Source organism: Microcebus murinus, chromosome 29 (assembly GCF_040939455.1).
Source record: "Microcebus murinus isolate Inina chromosome 29, M.murinus_Inina_mat1.0, whole genome shotgun sequence".
NCBI lineage: Eukaryota > Metazoa > Chordata > Mammalia > Primates > Cheirogaleidae > Microcebus > Microcebus murinus.
Genome location: NC_134132.1, coordinates 2,899,640 through 2,922,119, shown reverse-complemented (window position 1 = coordinate 2,922,119; position 22,480 = coordinate 2,899,640). Strand labels below are relative to the sequence as shown.

Below are 22,480 nucleotides of genomic sequence, written 5' to 3'. Positions count from 1 at the left end.
CCCGCGTGTCCCGTCCCGCCACCTCCTCCCGCTCCACTCCGCCCGCGCGGCCGTCCCGCGTGTCCCCGTCCCGCCACCTCCTCCCGCTCCACTCTGCCCACGCGGGCATCCCGCCTGTCCCAGTCCCGCCACCTCCTCCCGCTCCACTCCGCCCGCGCGGCCGTCCCGCGTGTCCCGTCCCGCCACCTCCTCCCGCTCCACTCCGCCCGCGCGGCCGTCCCCGCGTGTCCCCGTCCCGCCACCTCCTCCCGCTCCACTCCGCCCGTGCGGCCGTCCCGCGTGTCCCCGTCCCTCCACCTCCTCCCTCTCCACTCCGCCCACGCGGGCATCCCGCCTGTCCCCGTCCCGCCACCTCCTCCCGCTCCACTCCACCCGCCCGGCCGTCCCGCGTGTCCCCGTCCCGCCACCTCCTCCCGCTCCACTCCGCCCGCGCGGCCGTCCCGCGTGTCCCCGTCCCGCCACCTCCTCCTGCTCCACTCCGCCCGCGCGGCCGTCCCGCGTGTCCCCGTCCCGCCACCTCCTCCCGCTCCACTGACTCCGCCTGTCCGCGTCTGTCCGCCCGTCTGCTGCTGCACCTTCTTGGCTTAAAATGTTTGTAACTTTAGCCAGGAGGGTGGCTCATGCCTGTAATCCTAGCACTCTGGGAGGCCGAGGCAGGAGGATCGCTTGAGGTCAGGAGTTCGAAACCAGCCTGAGCAAGAGTGAGACCCCGTCTCTACTAAAAATAGAAAATAAATTAGCTGGACAACTAAAACTATATAGAAAAAATCAGCCGGGCATGGTGGCACATGCCTATAGTCCCAGCTACTTGGGAGGCTGAGGCAGGAGGATCGCTTGAAACCAAGAGTTTGCGGTTTCTGTGAGCTAGGCTGATGCCACAGCACTCTAGCCTGGGCAACAGAGTGAGACTCTGTCAAAAAAATATATTTATAACTTTAAAAAGCATAAGAATAATAGTTTGTTTTCATAACAGTATGATGAATAAAAGGATGTTACTTTTTGGAGACACATGTTGAATTATTTAAGCATCATGATGTCTGTAATTTACTTTCAAACTGTAAAATATATAAAGAAAAAAATAGGACAAAAGGTTAAAAATTATTCTACCTAAAATATGGGTATTATTGAAATGTGGGTATTATCTAAACTATTTTATACTTCCCTTTATATCTGAAATTATTCATAATAAACAGTTAAAATAATAGTAATATCTCTTAATTATTAAAAATTTGGAAAATAAAAGCACCAAAATGTTAGCCATGTACTACCACCTAACATGACATTGTTCAACTTCTTTCTACTCTTTTAAAAATACTTCTCTGTAAACACACAATGCATACACACTCACACACACAGTGCAGATTGAACTGTAACCACACTGTGTGTATAATTTTGCTCTTGCTTTTTGATAAGATATTTTTCTATCATCTCTTTCTTGGTCTGTCTCAAAGCAAGCTCTGGGTCTGTCTTTCCTGGGCTAGCCTGTTTCCCTCTGCTAAGGTTTGGATATTTAGGTTGGTCGGGGGTCGAAAGGGTCTAAAATGGATTTGGTCAATGGACGATATGGACTCACTGAACGTTTGTAGGAATGTGACCTTACAAGGTAATCATGTTTTCTGTGTAGGTAGATTAATCCAGTGGTTCAGTGGGGTGGGTGGCAACCAGTCCAGAGCCAAGAAAATCAACCCGTGGTGCAGTTTGCAGATTAGTGACTAGGAAAGAGGAGGGCTGAGCTGGGAATGACCAGGAAGAAACAGAGGCGTGGAAACCAGGAATTCCATTGAGTGAAACGTAATAAGTGATTCACACCCAAACAAAACCAGTTCTTCTGCTTTTATGTATTTTTTTTTTCAGGATGATATAAAAAAAAATCTTGTAAACCTTAAGGTCTCATAAATATCTTAGTTCTTGGGTTCCATCTGACTGCTCCTAGGTTCTGACTCAGTGCCAGCAGATTCTACATTTTGGGTCGAGTCAACAGATGTCAATCCCAAAGAGCTAAGAGGCTTGGCTCCTGCTTAGGGTAGAGCACTGTAAACTCATTTTGATGGTGAACCCTTAGGTGCAGGGCTGTAGGCTCTTGATGGTTGTCTTCATCTGAGCACACCACGTGACAAAGAGCAGATGTGTCCGTGTGTTCGTTGAGTTGCCCCAAGTTGAGTCAAAGCCAAGACCAGAACTCAAGGATCCTGACGTCAGCCCATGAGTCTTCACCACCAAAACAGGGAGGTACTTGCATTCTTCACCCTCCGACTCCCTCAGCCCCTTTATGCCCAGTGGTTTTGACAGGTGGGATAAATTGATGCTAGTTATAGTTACCATCCGAACCATGGAGTAGAGATTAACTAGTGAAATAAGATCCGCCAGTATTTTTTCCATCCCCCAAAGTTTGGGGCTCTTTCTTGCAGCTGTAACTTTCTGAAAGTGACTCTCTTCACAATGGTAGGTTGCCAATGGCAACCACAGTCTGAAGACAATGACATTGAATCAGCATTTTATGAGATGCAGGTCACGAGAGTAACCAGAACACATGCAGAGTCAGGCTTGATTTCCCTCGGAGATGAGCCCTCCTGAGAGAACCTCTAGTTTTCTTTCCTTTCTTTTTTTGCTTGTTTTTTTTTTTTTTGAGACAGAGTCTCACTCTGTTGCCCAGGCTAGAGTGAGTGCCGTGGAGTCAGCCTAGCTCACAGCAACCTCAAACTCCTGGGCTCAAGCAATCCTGCCTCAGTCTCCCGAGTAGCTGGGACTACAGGCATGTGCCACCGTGCCCAGCTAATTTTATATATATATAGTTTTTAGTTGTCCAGCTAATTTCTTTCTACTTTTAGTAGAGACGGGGCCTCACTTGCTCAGGCTGGTCTTGAACTCCTGACCTCAAGTGATCCTCCCACCTTGGCCTCCCAGAGTGCTAGGATTACAGATGTGAGCCACCACACCCAGCTAGAACCTCTAGTTTTCAGTCCCTGCCCGGTCCTGCCAGGCCTCCTCAAGGTCTCATACACGAAATGTTGTCTCCAGTCCAAACCCAGCGTCCCCAGGCGCAGGGGAGCCGTGGTGCTCTTCTGGCCTTGTGGCCATTCCCGCAGGGAGCAGGCTGCCTTCGGGGCTGAGCACGGGGACCTCTGCTGCAGTGAGTTGCAAAGTCACTCCTCCTCCGAGTCAGCGGCTCTGTCCCCCCGATCTGCCGTGTCCCTGACGTCCCTGGGGGGTGTTGACCCATCCCTGAGTTGGGCTCTGTGGATCTCTCTGTGTGCACCGGCGTCCTTGTCTCCCTGGTCTCTCTGCCTCTGTCGCCCGGATCACTCCGTCAGGGTCTGCAGGTGTGTTCCCTAAGTCACGTCTGGCCATCTGTGTTGGGCCTTTCTCTGTCACCGAGTTTTGTATCTGTCTCTTTCTATGTCTCTATCTACCGCTCTTTGACTTTTGAGTCTCTGAGTCTCTGTGTGTTTCTATCTCCCACGAGTGTTTGCCTCATTCCTCAGACACCTTCAAGAACAAGTGTATCCTGGTCTCTAACTCCCACAGAATTCTCTCCTCCCTTCCAGTCCTGTTTTTCTTCAGCCTCGACTCCCCCGAGAAAACTTGGGACTCACCTTTAGTCCATGAATCGAGATATTCACACACTCTTCCCCGGCGGTCCCTCCTCTCTGTCTTCTCCAGCCTGGGCAGCTGTCCCCCCCACCCTACCCCCACCCCCACCCCCAGTCCCACCCCCCCAGCCCCACCCCCACCCGCAGTCCCACCCCCCCAGCCCCACCCCCACCCCCAGTCCCACCCCACCACCCCTACCGCCACCCCCACCCTCACCCCCAGCCCCACCCTCACCCTCACCCCCAGCCCCACCCCCAGCCCCACCCCCACCCCCACCGAGCAGCTCTGCTGCGGGGCAGGTGGATGTGCACAGTCAGAGAGCAACGCACACAGCCATGGCCGGCACAGAAACTTCCCGACTGGAAAGCCCTTGTAAAGGCTTCTTCAGCCTCCTCTAGGCCTCCCACCTCGCCTCTCTGAGACCTTATTAGATCTTCCAGAATCCCCCGCAAGGCCTCCGCTTTGTCCTCCCTGCTTGGACGGGGCCATCGCTGCCGCCAGCGGACAGGGAGGTCCACGCTGCAAATACGCGGCTCAACGTGCCTGCGTGGACAGCACCGTTGTGTCTTAGATATGTCACCCCACGGCAATAATCCAAAGTGCAACGCTGATAGCCCTTGAGTTAAGAGGGTCCCTTATTATCCTAAATCCCTGATTCCTATGGCATAGAAGGCCAAGTGCTTTGCCTCTCAGGAAACTGGAGAATCTAGCGCCAGCCCTATGAACAAATGACACCAAGGAATCAGCAGGCCGGCAGAACCGCAGGGCCACTCCAGTGCTGAGGACAGATCACCCCACGTGAAGATCGCCTAGAGCAGGACGTCCGGTGACTCCTCGTATGTTCTGCCACCTTGGGCTCAGGACTGCGAGGCCGAGAGAGTAATTATCTGTGTCATCCATGGCCATAGAGAGGGGCAAGTGTCATGTATTTGCCATTTTTGGTCTAGAGGCTTCTGAGGGTGTGTCAGTGTCATTCAAAAATAAGAATAATTTTGAAAATGAAGCAAAGAGAGAAGATTTTCAAAGAAGAGTGCCTTTGTTGGCTGTTCAACTCCAGGGCCTTTTCAGCGGCTTTCACATAACCAGGAGTTTCTGTTCTTGCTTTCGGTTGAAATCCTTGTCCTCTTAGTAACTCTGATGGAACAGAATCCATGTTCCATTTCACTTCTCTTTGCCAGGAAGGAGAAAAATATGTCATTAAATATATGAATAATCTGTAGATGGGGGTTTCTAAGAAATTCTGTCACCGAGAAATACACAATCTACGCAATCAAGGAGTCGGCTGGTTAAAGAAAAGAAAAGAAATGTACAATCGAAGTGGATGCATGGCTCACGTTTAAAAATTTTAAAATGCGAGATTGCTTTCTGTGTCCACCAGGTCTTCCAGTATTACCGTGCACCCCACTCCTGGCCTGCCCCTGTGCCCCAGCTGGGCCTTCAGCTGCCTGCATCCACCAAGCACACCTCAACCCCAGTGCCTTTGCTTAGGCTGTTCCTCCTCTGGGATTGCCCTTTTCTCTCCCCACCTAATGAATCCTATATTCACTCTTCAGCCTTCAGCTCCTGATCTTCCTCCTTCCCTGAAGCTTCCTCTGATCTTCCAGCCCCCCACGAGCTCCTGCTCCCGTACCAGTCACTGTCCAAATCACCAAGGGGACAGCTATTTGGTGACTTTTTCCATGTTTGCCTGCAGATCTTTCTCTTTTCCTCTTCATTGATACTGAAAAGCAACTTAGTAAGCATTTTACTTTGCCTTTCCCTCCCGTTGCCAAACACTGTGGACTCAAACCATCGATGTTATTGAGGTGAATTAAAGTTTTTAGGCCTGAGAGTCCTTCACATCCGTGCTTCTCAGACTCTAAACTGAATGACAATCTCGGTGAGGGAGGAGGGCTCCACAGGTCGGGGCAGGGCCTGAGAATGCGCATTCCTAGCAAGGTCCCGGGCGGTGCTGGTGCTGTTGGTCCAAACTTTGAGTAGTGAGGCTTTGAGTTGTTTTTAAACACCAGGTGCAACTCATTGGTGGTCTGATGGTCACTTAGTGGGTCACCTGACTATTTGTGCAAAAGAAATAGAAAAGAAAATATTCAAGTCAATAGCGTACAGAAGGATGTGTTGTTTCCTGCAACTTTATTTGTGTATGTGTGTGTACATATATAGGAAGTGATATAGAACGTATTTTATATTGTGGGCCAGTTCGAGCCCAATTCAGAAAGTTCGAAAGCCTCCCCTTTAAAGCTGCGGTCCCCAAGCCCCGGGCTGGGGACAGTACCAGGCTGTAGCCTGTTAGGGACCCGGCAGCAGAGCTCTGCCACCACCCTCCATGCTCCCAAATCAGTGGAAAAATTGTCTTCCATGAAACTTAAGAAAGGACAAGGGCACACAGCAGGAGGTGAGCGTTGGGGGGGCAAGAGTATTTACAGCTACTCCGCATGATGCTGGCATGACCACCCCAGTTCCACCTGCACCCCACCATCCCCCCCACCATCAATGGAAAAACTGTCTTCCATGAAACTGGTCCCTGCTGCCAAGAAGGTTGGGGACCGCTGCTTTAAAGAACAGAGCAAATGAGACACAACCTTAGGTCAGTAAATCAGACAATAAAACCCAAAGGCCTAAGGAACTATGAAGGTTCCAGTATTCCAGGGCAATTTTCCCGATGGTTCTAGCTCGCAGAGGCACGGGAATGAAAGGGAAGGAGGCTGGACCGAGGCCCAGCTGCCTGGATCTCGCCCGGCCGCCTTCTCTGTGGCTGGGTTAATCTCCTGCACCTCACTAAGAGGCAGCTGGGAAAATGCTTCAGTAAGTGGCGTGCCCAATTGTTACTCTGTCACGGAAGGGGTGACACCACTGTTTCCTTCAAGGCCAACTGCTGGCTTTGATAATTTTTTAAGCCCAGTACAAATTTTTTTTTTTTTTTTTTTGAAGCTTGATTAGTCTCTGTTGACTCTGTTAGCTTTGAGACATGATTATGGTGACATGTGGGCCTTAGGGAGAAAGGCAAATGCAACATGCATTAATATACGTGCTTATATGTCTATTATATATGTATATTATTTGTATATGTATTATATATAATAATACATGCTTCTCATGTATTATTATAAACAGTAGTTTCTTGCTCTTTTTTACTTCTTCAGGGAAAATGAGACCAAAATCATCTATTTATTTATTTATTTTTATTTATTTATTTTTAGTTTCAGGACAATGAACTTGTTCCAAACCGCACTGAAGTGTATTCCTAACACCCAGCACAGTGGCTGGCGCATTCCAAATGCATTGCACAATTTAGCAAAGTTGGTAGCTTGTTTGCTTCTGTAAAAGCTAAAGAACTGTGTAAAAAGTGTATAAAAGAAGACAGTGTTCCGATATGTGAAAACAAGATTTTTCTGCAGGCATTGTTACTAGTCACCTTGATGATGAGAAAGCTGAGGTCGCTACTGCACGGGTCACGTGGTTAGTATGGGAGCAGTCAGTCGTGGAGCAGACAGGCTAGCTGAGGAAATGACGGGAGACAAAGGCGTGACCTGCCCTCACCGGGGTTCTCCCCTGGACTTGGGTGGCCCAGGTCGCTGCTCATTAGCGTCCGTCCTCACTTGTCATTTCCCGGTGCTAGAAAGGGTTCTTTCTTCACTCAGTACTAAAGGCATCGCCCTCTTAGGAGCAGCAGAGGAGAATGACCTAATCGGAGTTGTCATCTTTAGTAAGTTCAGGGTGAGTCGCACGTGATGCAATTCTGGAGAAGCTAATGCAATTGGCTGCCCGTGTGTGTGTTTATAGCAGCTAGAACAGGTCCTTGCTGCTACGTTTTGCATGTCAAAGCTTTTCTTTTAAGATAGATTTTACTAATTTGAAAGATATCCACAGGAGAAAGGTTCTCTGAGTGATAAAGGGACTGGAATCGTGTCACAAAAGAAGTTGAAGATGAAGGAAAGAGAAGAGGGCGCATTCTAAATGCTTTCCACTGTTTGTGCAAGTGTCATCCATGTAACTCCAGGAAGTAGCTTTGGGACCGTCTTCTCAAAGCCATCTATACAGCAGGAACCAGCAAATCAGTGTAGGCAAGCGTTTCTACCCACCAGTCATGGAAATACGGAATGAGCCTGGCTCTGCAAGTACTGAGTTCTTGAGCCTGGCTCTGCAAGTACTGAGTACTGAGTTCTGCAAGGAATAGCCATGTGCAGGGAAAGATTGGATAGGAGTCCTGTTAGAGTTTAGAAATTATTCAAACACTGTATGAAAACTAAAGGGAATATAATCCAAGTTGATGGCTATGGTCTTTTCTGCCATGGGGGTTTTATGTGGCTTTTATTTATTAGGTTAAAAAAATTTTAATTATTTAGTTTTTAAAATAATAAAAAGCATATATGACTTTTGTAATCAGAGGTGAGTGTATTGCAAAGCCAATGAAGCTTCAGCTCAAATGACCCCAGCGGTAGAGTTTATAAGGGTTAATAAATTTCAATTCAAAGAGTATTGAAAATGAGTCCGTGTACACAATAATTTAAAATGCTCTGTTTCCATTCCAGTATGCATCAAATTAAAAAAAATAAAAATAAAAAAAAATAATAAAATGCTCTGGACTCTTTCAGCTCACATATGAAAGGAACCTGGTAAAGGTTCCAGAATTCACCAACAGTCCATAGAACTTCATGACCAATATCACAGTGTGAAGCTGAGAATAACTTTTCTACATGATCAATAACTTTTTTAAAAAAAGAATTCTAGATGAAAGATTGAATTGTTATTACAGTTCTTCTATCAACAATTATATTATAAAATTGTTATTACATGATGAGACAATCAAAGCCTGTACAGCAAAAATACAGTGAAAAAGTAGAGGCATGTTAAATAGTTAATTAATGAAAACAAGTCATTTTTCTCAGTTGTGTGATGTTTGTGATATTTATAATTTGGAACTTCTCATTCTAAATAAATATGCTTTTCATATTTTGCTGTAATTTTATATTTTTTCTTAAAGAGACCTCCAAATTTTATAAGCTTCAGATGCATTACGATCTGGCTCCTACTGCTAATAATCAAAATAACAAAATAAAAAGTTTTTAAATATAGTTCTGATTCCAGGAAATTTAAAGTCCGTGCAGTTATGATTCTGTGCAATGAGCTGTCTGGATGTGTGCACTGAGCCATAGAAGCTCTACAGACGCCAGCCGAGGGGCCGGCAGTGCCCGGTGCCACCTGCAGCAGCCTCGTCTCCCCCAGCGCCATCTGTCCTCGTGCCCCTGCCGTCCTTGTCACTCACCCTGAATTACTCGCACGATGACATAGTTTTCTGATTCTTGTACATGCCGAGCATTCTTTTGCTTCTAGGCCTTTGCTTGTGTTAGTTCCCTCCACCCATGGCATGTCTCCTAGACAACTGTCACTCCGAACCCCACCAGATCTATACTAGAGGAAAAGTCAGTCTGTCTGTCTGTCTCTCTCCTCTGTCTCTGTCTTTCTCTTTTCTTCCTCTCTCTCTCTCTCTCTCTTTCTCTCTTTCCCCCTCTTTGTCTGTCTCTGTCTTTCTCTTTTCTTCCTATCTCTCTCTCTCTCTCTCTCTCTCTCTTTCCCCCTCTCTGTCTGTCTCTGTCTTTCTCTTTTCTTCCTCTCTCTCTGTCTCTCTTTCTCTCTTTCCCCCTCTCTGTCTGTCTCTGTCTTTCTCTTTTCTTCCTCTCTCTCTCTCTGTCTTCACCTAAGTGCCTGGGCCAGTTCCAACACTCAATAAACAGGAGTTGAATATATGAAAGACTAAGGCAAAATATTAACAGAGTCATCTCTGGAGGTTGGATTAAGGAAGAAATGAGCTTTTGTTTTTCTAATTAAATTTCAGTTACCCAATTAAAATAGGAGTCTACTTTTTTTCCCACTAGAACAAGCTAAATTAGGAAAATTTGATCAAGCTAGTCTCTTTGACACAACCTTAATCCTAGTTGCTTCTGCAAAGGAAACCATACTTACAAGTTTGGTGTGTATTTTTTGGACCCATTTTATGCTTTTACATTTCTTAATATGTAAATGTATATGTGTTGCATTTTGGGAGAGGGTGTTAAAAATAAGTGGTGTCATATTGTGCCTGCAACTAGTTCTAACTTTGCAATATATTTGGGGATCTATCAACTTTGGGAGGTGTGTTCACAAATACCTTCAGCATCTCATGGCTGTGCTCTCAGCATCATGGACAGTTCTCAGGACAGTTCTTGGTTGTTCGGGATGCTTCCTTCTTGTCACATGTTAAGCATTCCTGGCACCTTCTCACAAAATGACAAGAGCACCTCAGCCTTTGGCAACCAAAAATACATGTATACCTTTTCAAATACTTTTGGATAACTTTTTACATAATTCATCCTGTGAGCACTCAGCTTTAGTTATCACCTCCCTGCTGATGGACATCTAGAATGGCCCCAGATTTTTGCTCCACAAACAATGGTGCAGTGAGCACTTTTGTTCACATTTCCTTCTGTTTATGTGTGGCCGTTTCACTAGGCAGACAGTAGACGTGGAATCACTGGTCATATGTATGGTTTAGTTAGGCTCTATGTGCTAAATGCCCCTGCAACTCATACTCCTAACAATGAATAATAACGTCCATTCCTCCAACACTTGAGTATTCTCCAGTATTAACACTGTCTAACTTTTCCAGTTTAACCAATCTGGCAGATAAAGAAAAATATCATACTGTTTTCATTTGCAGTTCTCTGACTAGTAGTGAGATTGTTTATTTGGCATATATATTTCCTCTTCTGTAAAAGACTTTCATTTTCTCTTCTTTACATGTATATATTTTAATGTTTACTACATATGCTTTATAAGAAGAAAAAGGGAATACACACTCAAAAAAATCACCTAAGTGTCTTTCAAGGCCTACTTAGACATTGGCTTATGCAAGGAACCTGGTTTTGATCTTTCTTCCTAGAACATTCCTTGGGTATTTTTCTCTCTCTCGAACACAGTTTGCAATATCCTTGTCTTCTTCTGACTGCATTAATGGGTTCTCATGGCCCAGTCTGGGGCTTTGTCATTTTTGTTCCCTTTGACCTGCCCCGCATGATGCTTTGCACACGTCTGAAGCCATGATGGAAGGTAGAGAAGGTTGACTATGGGACAATTACCAACTAGACTCTATTTTTCACTTGCAGTTCTTTATGGACACATTCTGGAACCATCCTTATCAAAAGTGGACATATTCCTACAAAGGGTACACAGTGTTATTTGGATACATGTTCTCTTCCCTGGAAGAAATACTCAACAAAATGTTCTAGGAAAGGAATGCTGAACTCAATGAAAAGGGGAAGTTTAGGTTTTTGGGAAGAGCTATATGGGGATATCATTTTTTTTAGGCTTGCTCAGGCCCTGGACTCCATAAAAACCCAAAACACAAAACTTGCTGCCACCCAGAATCAATACTTTCTGAGAATTTTCCAAACCACAGCACAGTGGGATTCTTCTTGCTTTATATGCAAGTATTCCTTATGTATTTATGGTATACAGTTATTTTTTAAGTTACCACAAAAAATTCTCAGTGAGAACTGTCTTCAGGCTGTAATTAAATATCAAAAGATTCAAGCAAATCAAATGCTCTTAAATTTTTTAAAAACCAGGAGAATTCTGTAAATGCTTTAAACACAAACTTCAGATCCCACTGAAAAGAATCCAAAGGGATTTCCAAATCCTTTGGTTCATGATTTTGTGAATCAAATATTGCTTCTGATAAGTGTTCTGGCTCAAATGGAATCGTGTGATAAAAATTAATTTTATCTGTATTTAAAGTCTCATGACCTTGTAGAGATTTCATCTATCAAAAAGAATTAGAATTTTGGTTTTAGCTAAACCTGAAGTTCATTATGGCTTCACTTGTAATTCTTCCAATTGTCCTTTGAAAGTATTTTGTAGTGAACAAATTTGAACTTGTCTGAGAAACAGACAAGTTCAATGAATAAGGCTGCTCTGGATAAATAACTCAGTGGGTCTTCTTGTAAAATGTTTTTCATGCATTGTTTTCACCCCAACAGACATTTCTAATACAGGGTGGAGTCACCTCTGCCTAAAAGAGGAAATATGCTAAAGAAACATGCATTAGGAAATGAAGATTTAGAAAAAAGATATCTTGGAGCTCTGTGTAGACACTTCCTTCCACAGATGTGCTTATATTTATTACTCTTTATTACTCAGGCTAAAATGTTTGTGGTGCAGGGATGTCACTGTGTGCAGGGATGACACCAGTGTGGTTTGTGACAACACGATTCCTTACTGCCAGGGTAGGGCTTTCCCTTGAAGTTCTTGTGTGCTGTACACCCCTCTCTGACAGCACTTAGTTCACCAAATGGACATCATTCAAATAACTGCCTGTCTGTCCTTTATCCCCTCTGCCCTGGACTGTGGGGCCTTAGCAGTGAGCAGCGGCCTCTGGTTTGTAGCTCTGTCTTATCCCATCTAAATAAAAAGCATTTGAAAATGATATTTGAGCAACAAGAACATCATGCCACAGAGGGTAAATGGCCAGGTATGGCTTTGCAGGTCTCAGTGACTTCCTGACTGTCACTCACGTGCGCTCAGCACTGCCGTTTGTCCTGCTTGCTGTTGGGCCACTCCACCCGCGTTGACGTGTACAGGAATCACGATTGGCAAACGAGGTACAACTGTTTTAGACGTGAGGAGGCTCACGTTGGTTTAGTGACTTTTCCCAGGTTGCACAGGTAGTGGGGGGTGTCACCTGGATGGGGACCCAGGCAAAGTGATTCCCGGGGGACAGTCCCAGTCATCACACTGAACTGCCTCGAGGATGTCACTTAAAAGAATGGGAAAGAGCTGTCATAGGGGAAAGAAACAAGGTGCAGAGCAGTGGGCCCGGCATGCTCTTGTTTCCGTAGAGTCTGGAGTGGGGGACACACCTTCGTGCCCCTAGGTGCACAGACGGTCTCTTAGGAGGACACACGGGAAGACGGGTAATAGGGTGTGCTCTGGGGACGGGAACACTGCACTGAGGGTCAGGGGTGACAAAAAGGCTTTACTTTCACTGTGTCTCCTTGTGGGCTACTCGAATTTTTTTTTTACCATAGATATATATTACCTTTTCTAAAACATAAATATCATTTTTTTTTTAACACAAAGAACAATTTGAATCTCCTTGGGACTTCCCCAGCTCCTTAGATATTTGTCAGATGGAAACGACACTTGATGGGACATCACACTGTGAGGAGCCTGGATTCCTGTGTCCAACTTTGTTTCACTCATGACAATAGACGCTGGAATAATAGCTCCATGGTTTCCCCAAGAAATGTTGCCACACTGGCAAAACAATGTGAGACAGAGACTCTCACACAAAGCACAGAATATTGGCCAAAGCCTATTTTATACTTATTTTAACTTGGACTTTCTTAAAACTTCTGGTTGCAAAGCACCGCACTGCGTTAGCTTGCTAGAGCTGCCCTGATGAAGCACCTCGGACTGTGCGGCCCAAACAGCAGACGCCTACCGTCTCATAGCTCTGGGGCTGCAAGTTCGAAACCAGGCGCCGACAGGATTGGTGCCCTGTGAGGCCCCGAGGGAGGTCTGCCGCGGGCCCCTCTCCCCAGCTGGAAGGGACTGTCTTCGTGCTCGTGTGCTGTCCCTGCATGGGAGTCTGCCGCCTAATTCCCCTTTTTGCAAGAGGACAGTGGCGCATTGGATTAGGGCCCACGCTAATGACCTCGCTTTAACTTGGCAAAGACTCTTTCTCCAAATAAGGCCACTTTCTGAGGTGCAGGGAGTGGGGCGGCGGGGTAGGACTGCAACACTCGAGTTTTCAGGACACGGTTCAGCCCGAAGCCGGCTGCTGTCGCCCCCTCTCCGCTTGCCCTCGGCTCTCCCAGACGCGTCCTGGTCCTGACGTTCGGGCTGAGAACTTGTCCCCGGGCTGCTCACGGCGGACATTGCTGCTGGGTCACCTTCTTTGCGAGGAAAAGCCAGGGCAGGAGTCGCCCCCGTGGTCTGCCCTGAGTGACGGCGCTGTCCTCTCCTTTCCAGGTGGTACCATGGCAACCTGACGCGCCACGCGGCCGAGGCCCTGCTCCTGTCCAATGGGTGTGACGGCAGCTACCTTCTGAGGGACAGCAACGACACCACCGGGCTGTACTCGCTCTCCGTGAGGTAGGCCGCTCGGGACCCGCTCGCTGAATTCAGCGTGGGCCCATCTGTCACTTACTGACTCTGTCACCCCCCAAATTGCCAGATGACAAACTCTCTGATGCCTGTCGGGCCACCAGGTCAGAGGACTCCAAACTCGGAATGCCCAGAGCACGATAAAGGGCCCTTCTCCATCCATTAGCGGGATGGCATTTGAACTAAGAATGAATGACTCAGGCGGAAGGAACAGTGTGAGCCCAGGGACAGAGGCGAAGGCTCCTTGAAGAAGAGCAGCAGGTCCGGGTGGCCAGAGCGGCGGTTCTGAGGGTGTGGCTCGCCCAGACCAGCAGCGGCACCTGAGAGCATGGGAGGAATGCAGATTCTCGGGCCCCGCCCTGCACCCACGCAATCTGAATCTGGAGTGGGGAGGCAGCACTCTGGGTTTTAACAAGCCCCCACCCCCGGTGATTCCGGTCACACTGCAGTTGGAGCACGGGCTGCATGGCGAGGAGGAGTGGGAGGGGAGGCTAGAAGATAGAATGAGAACAAATAAAATGGATATACATGTACAGACATATCTATTATTTAATTCTCTGATGCATTTGGAAAATGACCACGTATGAAATTTGATATTTTATTCCGAAGACAGTGGGACATGCATGGGAGGAAATGATCTGGGTTCATGTAGCTGATTAAGCGACAGAAGCCGAATTCTGACTGACTCCCAAACAAATAAGGGCCAAGGACAGAGGAGGATTTGAGGTTAGGGTGTTACATGCCATGTCTGTCATTTCCATTCTCTGCCCTTCTTAAGCTCATTTCCCTGCAGAGGGTAATGTTCAAGGATGCTTTCGGTGAGTCTAAGAGTAGGTAGGAAGAATTGTCTCGTTTCTTCCATTAGAGCAAGACTCTGCCACAAGAAACTAGTGGTTCTCTATAGAACCCATGATCTCAATGGCTGCATGATTCTCAGTTCCTACACAGGGTTCATGGTGATGCCAATAGCTAAGATCTTACTTCCCTTCACAGAAGATATCCATTTGCTAAATAACAGTAAACACTTCTTTTTCTCTTTCAGAGCCAAAGACTCTGTGAAACACTTTCACGTCGAATACACTGGATATTCATTTAAATTCGGCTTCAATGAATTTGCATCTTTGAAGGATTTTGTAAAGCATTTTGCAAATCAGCCTTTGATTGGAAGTGAGACAGGTAAGCTCTGCACAGGTACTTGGGCTCTGAGACGCTGGTTCAGGATGAGGGAGGAACGAGGCAGATTGCAATGAAAGAATTTCACAGTTGTCACTAAAGTGTCAGCATTATTTTTAGTAGCAATTGATGTAGTTTGTATAATGCAGAAATTTTCTCAGAATGCATTACTTAATGGATTGGTTACAGATTGCTTAAAAGCCTATGATTTCTTTAAAATGGCCTATCCATTTTAAAATAATATATATAATTAACAAAAAAAAGAACAAAGGTAAGAAGGACTTTTTCAGGTACAGGGAGTTTGCATGTGGCTGAGACCCATAGAAGTCAATTTTGAGCATTTTTAAAATACTCATTTAAATTTTCACAGTGATCCATGAACACTGAAAATAATGGCTAGAGAGCACATTCCTCAGTTATAAAATTTTCCCTCTGTTGTCTTGGTTACTTATAAGTTTTTAAACTGGATTTAAGAATGGCTAGAAAAGTTTGAAATCTCCTATTTGAATGGTTAGAGAGTTAAGCCAGAAAATTCATGTTAAGAAACAAACAAACACCCTATCCTGGTGGATTCTCTAACTTGTTTGTCTGTGTTATTTACATAAAGATAGGAAAAAGTCATCCCTGTTAATGGGATAAACTCACAACTTTATTTGTCCTAAATGGTGATAAATCTCAGTTGATCTAAGATGGGAAATTCCAAGAACCTGTGGTGTAAGAGAAACCCAAGACTTAACACAGCCGACTACCATGAATTCACACCTGCGTGTTTTCTTGGTAGCTTTGCCAGTGGGCTTTCTGTCGGCTTCAGCGTGGTGAGAAAAGATGCCACCGTTGGCTGTCGCATGTTCTGCTATTTCTGTGGCCTGGACAGTCCCTACTATGAATCATTCAGTAGAGAGGAAAAGCATAATGGAAGCTGCACAACAGTTGTGCTTTGCACTGGCTACGGGGGGCCTATATAACAGAATACACCAAAATACGAAATTAAAGCTATCATCATTTTTTTCTTTTTTTCCTGGTGGAAGTTCTCCCAATCAGCCCTGAAAATCACTTCACCATTTAACCAGCAGTTGTTCTCATAAACAAATAGCAAGTGGAGATGCGTTTGTTTCCGCTGGTACCTTGGCCTTGGCGAGTGTTTCAGTTTCTCACATCGCTTCAGTTCGTACTTATTTCCTACTCGTGTCTGTCTCTGCACTTGACGCTGTTCAATTCTGGGTGGAGGCAATGGAGAGGAGATTCTCGAAGCCAGGGCTTTGTTTTGTGTGCCTCTGTTTCTGTCCTCCCGCATGTCCACCCGGTCCTGGGCCACCGCACGGCTCTTTGAGTGAATGAATGAATGGATGAATGGATTACTGTGAGTAACAGCTCCTCGTAGCTTTCAAAGCTGTTGTCTTTCCCTTCTCTTTTTTCTCCAAGCAAGTGCAGCTCCTTCTTTAAAAAAACTCTTCTAGACTCTAGTTTCAACCGCTTTGACCATTCTCTGTGTTTCTTCTGGACTTTCTCCAAGTTTGGGAAAAAGTACATATTCTGTCTATTGGAATATTTTGAAACAGTCTGAGGTCAAAGTGCATGCAGTACTTTCTGGGTGAATTCCTCTGGCACTGACCAAATCACTAGGCAGAGGATCCCCTAAGTCTGCTCCCAAATAAATGTGCCTTGCCATCGTGTTTCCCTGTAAATACGTTATTCTAAAAGACGCTTATGATTAGTGCATTAGGGATTGTCAGGATTTGTAATCCAGACTCCTACAGCCATTTCTCTAAAGCTAAAACATGCTGCATCGTTATCATTGCTATAATTACTATTTTACGTATTGCAATAAAACTCAGGAACCTAATATTTTATCCTCTCCCCTGCCTCTCCTCTGTCCTATTCATTAGCCAAGGAGGAATTTGCTGCTATTGGAAACCCCACTTCAGGCCCCGGTGCTGGTGGATGTGTCTTTGACTTCCTGGCTTCCAGCCTGTGAGTTAGATTCCACTAACTCCATTCCTCTTATCTGTCCCGGCCAGAGGCAGGCAAGCCATCGAGGCCGGGAGCTAGGGCTACACTCATGACAGATCAGTGTTCCGCCCTCGCCCCTCTGGGAGCGACAGGCCTCAGGAAACCAGATGAAGTGCCCAAGTCATGATGACCCTTAAACCCAGAAGGTCCTTAGAAGTGGGAGAGTGAATACTGGCCCATAAAGCATGAATACCGGGATGCCACCTTCTAAGCATAGTTCTTTTCTCCTGTGAATTTAGGAGTTGGCTCCCAGGGCTCAGGAGGCCTCCAGGCTGAGGATTCCTTGTTCCCACCAGATAGGATGCCAGTTCTTCTCACAGTTCGTGTCTGAGGTCCCCCGGGGAAAGCGTCTGTCCACACGATGGACAAAGTCCCGCCAGGGCTTCACCTCTGGATTCCCCAGATGGGAAGGGCTAGACTCGGACATTTCAGGACACTCCTGTTAGCCAGACCCCACCCAGGCCCAGCCTCAGCCTGCAGGGCCTAGAGAGTGAGTTTATTTAAGAGAGACTTTTTACATTCATCTACTGGCGAGAGTGTTACCCCCTTTGAGGGCAGTGGAAATGATGTCCAAATGACCAGAACCCTACACTTCACCTTGCAGTTGTATACAGGCCCTCAGTGGAGTGAAACCCAGAAAACTGGATTCTGGGTTATAAGAAAATCTTTGCACTCCGGACGGGTGAAAGTATTGACCTAAAGGGATGAATACTACTTTAAGATACCTTTTTTACTGTTCTATTTCTATCCTCTATTCTTCCAACTCTCAGGATTTCTGTTTCTTAATCTAAAGAACAAGGGTTTCTAAACAAGATCTAAGCCTCCCGCCAACTTTGAGTCTATTATTATAATTTCTACTTTCCCTTGTAATAATCCGCATTTCAACTCTCTACTGTCCATTAAAGGCTCTGTTCACTCTAATTTCTGTTGAGTCATACCCATAAACACTTTTAAGACACTTCCAATTGTCGAAACCAAATAATTTCCCAAGTCCGTAATAGACATACACAATGTACTCACTTGGGTTGTTTTTCTCAATAGCCCTGTCACCTTCTGACATACTATATATTTCACTCATTTTTAAACATATTTTCCTCTTTCCACAGTAGTGTGCAAACTCTATGAGAGAGATTTTTGTCACTGTTGTTTCCTGCTATGTCCCAGAACCTGAAAAACTAAATGCTAATCGTGTCTGCGCTATGTCACGCTGGGCATGGCATCACCAAAGCCTGCATTGCAGTTTTCTGGTGACATTACAACTGACAAACTTATGACGATTTCAACTTCCCGAGTGGGTACAAAGCGTAGTTTGCAATGACATTTTGTGTTGCATGTATGCACAATGATGATGGCATTCAGAATTTGCCTTTCATTTGTTAATAGTAAGATGTTATATATAAAATTTATATTCATGTTTGTACATGACTTCTAAACTCATTCAAATAGACTTGAAAATTTGAGAAATGTTTTATTATAATGAATATGTTTGGTCCATTATTAATTTTTACCATATCCTCTTATAAGTAGCTAAGTTTTGTGTATATGGTCTTGAAAATGTAGACAGTATTTATCTTTATACTTAAATGTCCAAATATTATTAGAACAAAAATTACCCTTCCCATCACTTTTTGTTTATATTTCAATATTTCTTAATGTGAAATTGCCATGTACAATTTATTATACTGTGTTGGGACCTTAATCACTGTCATGAGAAAATATAATACAAGTCCAGCGTTGCATTTGTGCCTACCCTTTATAATAATTGGTTCTCAGTTTTGAAGATCTTATCTGGGTCTTTGGCAAATGTCAAATGTCCGCTTCTCTTTTTGTTTTAATATGGGGATTCCCAACCTTTTGATAACCACTACAACTATTATTATTTTATTATGTGACATTAGCCTTTTTACGCAGGTGGCATTTTAAAATAATGAAGTTAAAACATTTTCATTTGAGAACTGTCTGATACTTCTGAAAATAATGAGTGACAACTTGGATTTTGCCAAACCACAACCAGGAATCACTTCTTTAATTTACGTTTGCCAAAAATAAACATTTTCTTAGTTTGTAGATGAAGTGTGTTTGAAAAAGCAAAAATCAGGCCAGGAAGGGAATGAAGCCAACATTGGTGGAGTGCTCACTAAGTTCTAGGCATTCTGCTAGATGTTTTCACCTACATCACATTTAATCTTCTCAACCACCACAATAATGTAGACAGTGGTCCCATTTTCAGATGAGGACATAAAAACTCAGAAATTTTAAGTTACTTGCTCAAGGTTGGACAGCCAGGAAGTGTCAGGGCTGAGGTGGGAACCTGGGCTAACGTGGTCCTAAAGCAGAAACGCTTTCTGAGCACTTTGCTGTCTCTGATGCCAGTCCCACAGTGACACTGCGATACAATGTTGTCACAGCACAGCATGGCCTTAAATGGGTTTGGATGGGAAGACTCTCCATGACAATAACGTAATAGAGGTGTGTAGAACGTGGCAGGACTATGACACATGTCTTAGTCCTGTTCCACAATCTCCTCTTTAAAGTCTAAAATAATGTGTTTGGTGTGTGATAGAAACCTCTTGTTCTAAAGGATGTGAATTGATTTGAATTTCCACCTTTGTATTTATTGCTATTTTATTTTATTTTCATGAATTGCCATTTAAGAAATTATACGAGAGGAAATCTTAAAACATAAAAAGGCTGACTGGAAAACATCCCCCAAACACTTAAGCCCATCTTATTCGTGTCTCTCCAACAAGGATATCGAACAGCCTATCTAAATACAATAAGGAAAAAGTACACTTGCAGTTTTAGAGAGTGGAAGGAAGGGGAGATGAGTGGCGGAGGGAACATGGCACCAGGAACAGAGTATTTCAAGTGACTACTGTGCGTTTACAGGAAGCAGCATATGCATTTGGTCACCAGGCCTCTCAATGATGTTTCCCCCTTCATTTGGGCCTGGGTGTTTAACTAGATTGATAGGATGTTAAAGTTGGGAGGAGCTCAGGGACGATTTAATTTCTCCTTTACAAATGAAGAAACTGAGGCCTGGTGAGAAATGTTGAAGCAAAAACTCACATCTCCCTTCCTCAAGCTGCCTCCTGAAGAAGCCATTTCTTCAAACTTTGGTTCGTACGTGTGAATTCCTGCCTGCGATGGAGTACACATTTCCCATGCCATAGAAGTTTCCATGGTGACTACGCCAAGGCTGAGAACCATTATGCTATAATGAGTAAACACATGAATTCTCGGTTTCAACTCCATCCTCTGCCATCTGCCAGCTGTGTGTCCTCCGGCAAGTTATGTGACATTCCTGAGCTTCAGTTTCACCACTTTATAAAACTGATCTCATGGTGAGAGTTCATACTTGACGGACCTGTTGTGAAGACGGGATGAGATGAAGCATGTGAGACATCTGGAGTGATTCTTGACCTGGCTATTTGAACAGAATCTTCTCGTGCCCTGACTAATCTCTCCACTTCTCCTAGCTCACTGCATTTCTCCCCATAAGACTGGATATCGAACATTAAAGCTCCTTCACATGTAAAGGAATGTGGGTTAAAGTCCATTTGCAGAGCAGGTGGCAAAAAAGAAAGGAAAATGATATTGAATATCCCTCTAAACCCCACCTTAGAAATCCACTGGCATTGGCAGGAGGAGACAGAGAAACCTGTCATGCCACTTGCAAAACTTGTTTTCTGAACCTGAGCGTGGTAATGAAACATGGATGGATGCAATCTGATTTTAATTTAATTCAACAGATATGTATTGAGTGACAAGTGTGAGATGGCTCTGTTAGCCACTGATTGCATCCAGAGATAAATCAGATCTCATTCTTGCACTCAAACACCTTACAGTGGAGCTGGGGTGCCTTTTGAGTAGGCACTGGCCTTAGTGCATAAACGAAATATTCCTAAACAAAAGTTTCCCTGGAGGAGACATCTGTGGTCTACACTACACTCTATTTCAGATGCCTCACCACGCCTGAGACTTGAGACTGATCTTACCCATTTTCGGAATTCCTGCTGGAATACGAGAAATGCAATCTCGTGCTATTGCACGCAGAGTTACAGATGTAACTCTTCCAGGACTTTGAGTTACCTCGCAGGCAAAGCAAGTTGGATGCCTGCCTGGGTGCAGCTCTGATCATCTCCAGGGTGCACCTGCACCAAGCATGTCTGCAGCGAGGTTTCGTGTCAAAGGCAGGAAACAACAATCACCTTTATGTAGCTCAGAAGCTGAAGTGAAACTCGCAGCCAAGTCTCCAAGGCCTGTGGTTACTGATCTTCCTTCCCTTTCGTCCTCTGCCACCCGCTGCCCCTGTTGCCTTTTATCTGAATCTTCCACCCGCGTCCCGGGGTTCATTTGGTCTCGGTATCACTCACCCAGAGTTCCTTTCCTACGGAGCTGAGACACTATCTTGGACCTTGGATGGAAAGTATATGAGTGTGTGTTGGCTACATTAGATACATTTCTTTTGATTGCAAATAAGTGAAATCAACTGTAGCTAGCCGAATTTTTTTTAAAAGGTGGGGGAGTAGGCTACAAGGAGAAGAGTGGAAGTTTTAGGAGGATATTAATCTACCCTCTTGGAATTCAAGGGCAAGTTCAACCACCAGGAAACTATAAGCAAGTCAGCCTGGTGATCACAGCAGCTTTCAGTGGCTTCCAGGCACCCAAAGTGCTCGTCTTGGTTCAGCTCTCATCATTTGAAAAATGCACCTCCACCCAGCGTTTCTGAAACCAGGCGAGGAAGTTGAAGGCAAGAAACAACAGTCTGCTTCATCTACTTCAAAAGTGAAGTTGCTGGACCTTCTCTCCAGAGAAGGGACCAGGTGGACCCCCAGCAAGTTAATCCAGGGAGTGTGGCCCAGGTTAGGTGTTTGGGGGAGGGGCAGGGCCATGTGATGCCACAGACGGTGGGCCCTATCTCTACGTACTGGGATGGGACAATCTCTATAGCAGGGAACCCGACTGTAAGCCCCACAGCCACGCCAAGAAGTCTACATACTGGCTCTTCTTTGGTCAAGAATGCCCAGCTAAAGGGATCATCTTTTAGGACACCAGATTTTTACCAGTGGAACGTACCACTTTATCAGTAGGTTGTCGTTTTGGTCATCCCACCATTCAGTTTGGCCTCATTCATGGTCTTACTGGTTAAAATCAGCCTGCGATCAATTCTGCCCTCCTGGTTCACTGAGCACCATTTCCCTGCATTTAGCTTTTGCTGGGTTCAACTTTACTCAGCAGGTTTTTGAAATAGAATTCGGGTCCTCCCAACAGAGATTTGAAGAACCACGCCTGGAGTTGTTGTCCTGTCTTGCCCCAGGCCAGGGTAGCGGTGGGTCTGGGAGGCTGGTTCATCTCAGAATTGTAAGATAATACATTTGGTGGCGATTGGCTGCAATGGCAACAGGAAACTAACACCGGTAGGAGTGTGCTAGGAACGAGTGTGCCTAGTCGTGTCAGCTTCTTTCTAGAGTATCATTTAAAGCATTGCTTTCATCAAGTGTATGGCATAGAATGAAAATCTAGCATTAACTTTGAAGCTAAAGCACAAGATTTCAAAATGTTT

General features: G+C 45.2%; 1 protein-coding gene across 3 annotated transcripts in view; it reads left to right on the top strand.

Moving 5' to 3' along the window:
- The window catches only part of DAPP1 (dual adaptor of phosphotyrosine and 3-phosphoinositides 1), a 48,225-nt gene that overhangs the window by 7,886 nt on the left and 17,859 nt on the right, over positions 1-22,480 (top strand). For 2 of the 3 annotated variants that reach the window (XM_012738404.2, XM_012738403.2), the window contains exons 2-3: positions 13,597-13,719; positions 14,774-14,907. In XM_012738404.2, coding sequence (XP_012593858.2) covers positions 13,597-13,719; positions 14,774-14,907 — 257 coding nt within the window. The remainder of the gene's footprint in view (positions 1-13,596; positions 13,720-14,773; positions 14,908-22,480) is intronic. The other variant, XM_075998772.1, reaches the window with a different exon arrangement.